Source organism: Meles meles, chromosome 19 (assembly GCF_922984935.1).
Source record: "Meles meles chromosome 19, mMelMel3.1 paternal haplotype, whole genome shotgun sequence".
In the NCBI taxonomy this organism is placed as follows: domain Eukaryota; kingdom Metazoa; phylum Chordata; class Mammalia; order Carnivora; family Mustelidae; genus Meles; species Meles meles.
Window position 1 is genome coordinate 49,321,411 of NC_060084.1, and position 6,000 is coordinate 49,327,410.

Below are 6,000 nucleotides of genomic sequence, written 5' to 3' on the forward strand. Positions count from 1 at the left end.
TGGAGGGCGGCCTCTGTCTCCTCCTCTGTTCTGTTAGAGAAGGAGCACAGTGGCCTCACAACATCCTTGCGCAGACGTTTCTTGTTGCCCTCCCAGCAAACCCAGCCCCTTGTCTGCCTGATCTGAGCCCAGGAGGCTGCGTCATGAGCTATTTGTCTGCCTACCTGCCTTGCCTCTGTGTTCATGGGGGCGGGGGAGGTGTGGGGAGATGCCAGCCTGCTTGCATCCTGCCTCAACTTACCCAGACCTGCAGAGCTCCCTAAGCCTCACTTCCGCCCACGGCTCCCTGTCTCCAGCCTTCTCACGAGCTGATTTAGACCCAGCTTCCCTCTCAAGCCAGACCCCACCCCACCCCCAGTGTGAAGAGCATTCTGGGTGCCTCCCTGGGATGCCCCGTATATTAGCCCCAGGAAGGACATGGAAAACCCTCAGTTTCCAAAGGCAGCTGTAACAATACCACAAAGTGGGTGGCTTAAAACAATACAAATATACTCACCCAGTTCTGGCGGCTAGAAATCCTGAAACCAAGCTTCTGGCAGTGTTGCCCTCCTTCTGAAGGCTCCAGAAGAGGATCCGTCCTTGCTTCTTGTGGCCTCTGGCTGCCCTAGGTCTTTTTTTTTTTTTTTAAGAGTTTATTTATTTATTTGAGAGATCGAGAGACCCAGGGGGAGAGCACATGAGTGGGGAGAGGGACAGAGGCAGAGGGAGAAGCAGCCTCTCCGCAGAGCAGGGAGACCCATGATTCCGGGCTCAACCCCAGGACCCCAGGATCATGACCTGAGCCGAAGGCAGATGCTTAACTGACTGAGCCCCCCAGGTGCTCGCTTCCCTCTGCTTATAATTATACCAGTCGTGTTGGGTTAAGAGCGCCCCCTACTCCCATATGACCTCACCTTAACTGATTTCATCTCCCATGACCCTATGTCCAAAGAGGGTCACATTCTGAAGTACTGGGGGTTAGGACTTCAACTCATAACACCCATTGAGGACATCATGCTAACTGACCCTGTACCCCCGACCGGAACCTGCAGCAGACACCTGCATGTCTCTCAGACCTCTCCCTTCCCCTGGGCATCCTGGGGGCGCAGCCAGGATGCTGTAACTCATGGAGGGTCCGGGCTGAGTGGGGAGTTGGGTCTCAGTCCGGTGTGGAGGTCATGAGAAGCCTCTGGTGAGGGAACCTTGCGCACAGGTGCACAGAGCTCTGCAGGTGCGAGGAGCTGGAGGAGATGGGGCTCAGGGTCTGTTGTTCCCTTGACTTCTTTAGTGTCCCACCTTCTGTCAGCCACCATGCCACTTAATTATCTGTTGCATAAATGACTTAACTCATTCAAAAAAAAAAAAAAACAAAACCCGCACACTTGACAACCAACTGCTTGTCTCTAGCCCTCTCCTCTGAGCCCCGTCGCATGTGTCTAGAAGCTTCCGGGATGCATCCCCTTGTGAAGTACTTGTAGCTGTCCCCACGAACATCCTATGCTCCACACTCCAGACCCGCCTCAACATCTTTCCCTCTCACTTTTCAGGGTCTAAAGTGTCCCCCCAACCCTTTGTAAGGTCCCCAAGTACGGTGCGCAGCACCCCTTCTCCCTTTCCACACCTGCTGCCCACACGTTGTCAGACACGGTTCCTTTATTAAACTACAAGGCTCTCCTCCTTAGCCCCATCTGAAAGGCCATCACCTTCCTGCCCGATGCAGCTCCCTCTTCCTCTGGGGCTCACCCTGCTGCCAGGGACTGCCACAGCTCTGGGGTTGGGGAGTCCTCTTTTTATCTATTGTTTAATTTAACTTGGGGGGTGGTCTCTGTTGTGCGCAGAGCTGTGTTTTTGCGAGGTCCTAAACTGGGATCTTTGGTCTCTGTGTGACTGAGGTCTGTACGAAGGGGCCCATGGTGCACATCACGGTCTGGGGCGGTGGAGGGGGTGCATAAAGGTTAAGTTCTCACCAGGGTCTGCAAGATTCTCAACTGCCCTTCCCATGTGACTCTCTGGCCTTCACTCTTATGACTCAGCCGGCCTCCCGCCACCGCAGGGCCTTTGAATCTGCTGTCCTCTCTGCCTGGAATGCCGTTCCTCCAGATAGTCTCTGCTTGCCTCCTTTCATTTGGATTTCGCTCACATGTCATCTTTGTTCCCTGCTCTACCCACCAGTTCCTCGAAAGATGCCTGGCACAAGGTAAGCGATCAATAAATATTTGTGGCCTGCTGGGATAAAAGAAACCCTCAGATGATTTGTGCGTATGTGGATTTTCAAGGGGCCAAGTATCATTTTTTCGCATCATCTCTCCAAAGGGGATCTGGGAGCCCGAAGTTTAAGAACTACCATCAAGGTGATGCCTGGGTGGCTCAGTTGGTTAGGCGCCTGCCTTTGGCTCGGGTTGTGGTCCTGGGGTCCTGGGATCGAGTCCCGCATGGGGCTCCCTGCTCAGTGGGGAGCCTGCTTCTCCCTCTGCCTGCTGCTCCCCCTACTTGTGCGCTCTTTGATAAGTAAAATCTTTAAAACAAAACGAACAAACAAACAAAAAAGAACTACCATCAAGTTGGTCCTGGAAGACCTGTGGTCTAGCAGGGAGGAAGGGGGACCCCTGGACAGAGCCCCAGGAAGGACATGGAAAAGGAATCTGAGGTTAAGGTGGAGGCTTGGACGTGGAGACCAGTTCCTGGGTGAACTGTGTCAGGGGATGTGAAGGGGGGACATGTCGTGAGAGGAACCCAGGACCCCTTCCTGTTCTGCCTCCCTACTGGGGCAAACGTGGCTCCCTCCCCCAGTCTCCAGGGGAGAAGACAGAACCAGAGTGATTTCAAAGACAACCAGAAACACTCTTTATTTACCAGAACCGAACACTAGGCCTCCGGCCCTGAGCCAAAAAATGAGCAACTTACAATCTGACCGGAGCTCTTTCTTTTCATTGCCCCTAAAAGAAAATCGAGGCAGTTGCCTTTCTCAAGCGAGCACTAAAACCCTTTCTGTGTCAGAGCTTCGTGGATTAAGTTTTGGAGGATGGGGGAAAAATGGGAGGGGAAAAAAAAAAGACCTTTAACAAGCCATGAGGATTTGAAAGGTGGAAGGGAGGCAGTGGAGAGATGCCCTCCTCCTGCTGGGGGAACCGCCCAGCGGTGACTTTCAGTTGGGGATGAGACTGCCTTGAAACAGAATCAACAAGAGGGTCGACCAGGGGGAGCTGAGGGGTGTCCGTGCACCCCAAGGCTCTCCACTCCCAGAGAAGCCTTGGAAGACCAGGTCCCTCCCCCGCATCGCGCCCCCCCCCCCCCCCGCAGCGTGTCCCCTCCCTTCCCCAGCTCCTGATGGAATGGGCTGCTGGGGCAGGGAAGGAACAGTCCAGGGAGGTCCGTGATGAAACCGGTGGGTCTACAGGTAGCTGAAGAAGGTGGACAAAGCAGATTTCGTGTCAGAATCCCATCTTGGAAGTTCTCGGCTCCAGCGTCCAAGCCAGTCTTGTTCACTCTCTCCAAATTCTAAGGGCGGGCCTGGGAGAGCACGCTGGGTCCTGTAGGTCCACTGGTCCAAGAATTCCAGAAGGACTGGAATCACGGGGCTGAGAAGTCAAGGGGGCAGGCAGGGCTTGCATCACCAGCAGCCCGGGAAAGACGAAAAGAGCCTTGAACGGGGGCCCAGAAGGAGTCCCAAGGCCGTGCAGTCCTGCTGCACCCAGAATCCGCAGACACCCCCAGTTCAGAACTCCAAGGCGTGTGAGGTCCCCGGGGGCAGAGCTGGCCTGGTTCCCCAGTAGCCTCCAGTGTTTCCAGATCCAGCAGGGACGGAGCTCTGGGAGCCAGAAGCTCCCAAGGGCTGGGGGAGTCGGTGGGGAGGGTCTGGGGACTTGGCAGGGACTGGACCAGGAGGATTGGGGGGCTGCTGCGGGGTGGGCACCTTGTGTCCTCAGCGCTTGACCTTGCGGCCAGCCGAATTGCGCCCGCTGCGGCGGTAGAGAGACTGCTGGCCGCCGTTGAGTGGGCAGTACTTGAGCGTGTGGGCCTGGCCCCCGGTGGCCCCGCACAGGGGACACACATAATGCCGCAGGATAGGGCACACCACCACGCCCTCTGGGGTCTTCAGCTGGTGTGAGGAGTAGACGTGCCGTGATTCCCCGTTGTGCTTGCAGAAATTACACAGGGTGGCCAGGCCTCTGCTGGCCCCCAGCCCTCCCACGCCCTGCTCTGGCCCCAGAGAGGGCCCGGGCCTCGGGTCCCCATTCCCCTGGGCCTCGGGCCTTTGCCCCCCACTCTGGATCAGGGCCAACAGCACCTGGCTCAGGTTGAAGTAGTCCTTCCACATGTCAAAGGGCGGCAGCTGCATGGCTCCCAGGCGGAGGGGTGGGGGCGGGAAGAGGGGGGCGGCTAGAGAGAGGCCAGGGCTTGGGGGCCGTTGGGCAAGAGCAGCAGGTGCTTTTTTGAAGCAGAGAGAAACTGCACCCCCCTTTTATACTCCCCCAAAGACCCTTCTAAACAAAGGTGGAGCTTAGGATTTAAAGGGCCCACTCCCTGCCCACGGTCCTGCGCCTAGTCCGACTGTAATCCCCCACCGAGAGGGGAAAGGAGGCCCTTCCCCTTGTCTGTGGTCATTGCTCTGCCTCTGCGACTTCTGGAAAAGTCCTTCCTTTCCCTGGGCCTCAGTTTCCCTACCCATTCCATATAGCCTTGCCCCCTCTCCTCCCTTAGTCTGAGGCTATGGGCCACCATTCCCGATGATGATAACAGGTCCTTACCCTGGGTCAGACATTGTGCTGCACAGCAGTTACCTGCGTGATCTGGTCTCATTCTCACAGCGTCTATGTGGGAAAAGAAGTTACGAGCCCCCAGTGATAGATGAGTTGCTTGAAGCTCAGAGAGGGATACTCACTGGCCTGGAGTCACAGAGCGTGCAAGTGACAGAGCTGGGCCTCTGACCCAGGTCCTGAAGTGGGAGCCAAATATTCAACATATTTGTTGAATCACACTACGGTGTTCGATGCTGTATAAATGAGATCTACGTTCTAGAAATGAGATCTGTGAGATCTGTGAGATCCCCATGATGTCAGCCTTGTGACCACTCAGGGAGGTGGGCATTATCTCTTGCGTTTTATGGAGATGGATGTGAGGCTCAGAGAGGTTAAGGAATGTATGTAAGGTTGCTCAGCAGGGGAGTGGCACAGCTGGAATTCACACCCAGTCTGACTCTAGAAATACTGGGAGCTGATCTTAGAGGCAGCAGAGGACCGTGGCCTGACACGGTCTCACTTAGAACGCCCCACTGTGACCCTGTGTGTTGTCCCACATCCTCCCTGACCTCAGGGGCCAAGAAAAAGCTTGCCTCCTGCCCACACCCCCTTCCAGGAATTCTTCCTCCACTAGCCTCATTTGCCGCCTTGACCACTCAGGGCATAGTCACGGAGGTTTCTTATGTCATTGGATGCTGGAAACTCACCAGTGACCACAGCAAATCTGGCGCCTGTTTCACGAGCTACCAGCCCATTGAGGGGAACAGCCAGCAAATTAGAAAACAGTAGACTCTAAGACACCCGGTTACCTATAAACAGGATGCTCTGAGGGAGACGGGACTGGGGGGTAGTGGCCTGGAAGGTGAGACCACAAGAAGAATCTTCCAGAAAGAGGGACACAAGATATGAACCCTGAAGTTAGGGGACAGCAAGGGCGGTGGGGTGGACAGAACAGAGCAAGGATCCCAAGATAAGCCAGCCCTGCGTGTAAGGGCTGGAAGCCGTCAGTTCATAGATTGCTTTTAGGGGATGTTTCGGCAAAGCCCTTTGGGTTTATCACGGTCATTGGCAGTGACTGGATTGGGGGGCAGGGACGGTGGATGCCGGAGAGCTCCACGATCCACATGACCAAGATCTGTCTTGGGCCCCACGTTACCATCCAGTGTCCCCACTGGGCACCCATATATGTAGAAAAATGCATTTGTGATGATCTGAGTCTAGAACCTAGCTGTGTTTTGCATGTAAATGCTAGTGCTCTTACGGTATTTTCAGATACACTGAC

General features: G+C 55.4%; 1 protein-coding gene across 1 annotated transcript; it reads right to left on the bottom strand.

The window, feature by feature from the left end:
• Nucleotides 1-3,901: 3,901 nt before the first annotated feature.
• On the bottom strand, nt 3,902-4,318 carry NANOS2 (nanos C2HC-type zinc finger 2). The gene has a single exon (XM_045987297.1). It carries the CDS (start codon nt 4,316-4,318, stop codon nt 3,902-3,904), a length of 417 nt encoding a protein of 138 aa, XP_045843253.1.
• Nucleotides 4,319-6,000: the final 1,682 nt, after the last annotated feature.

Bases quoted from the DNA above. Each gene is read 5' to 3' on its own strand.
- NANOS2 (XM_045987297.1), bottom strand. From the start codon at position 4,318: ATGCAGCTGCCGCCCTTTGACATGTGGAAGGACTACTTCAACCTGAGC.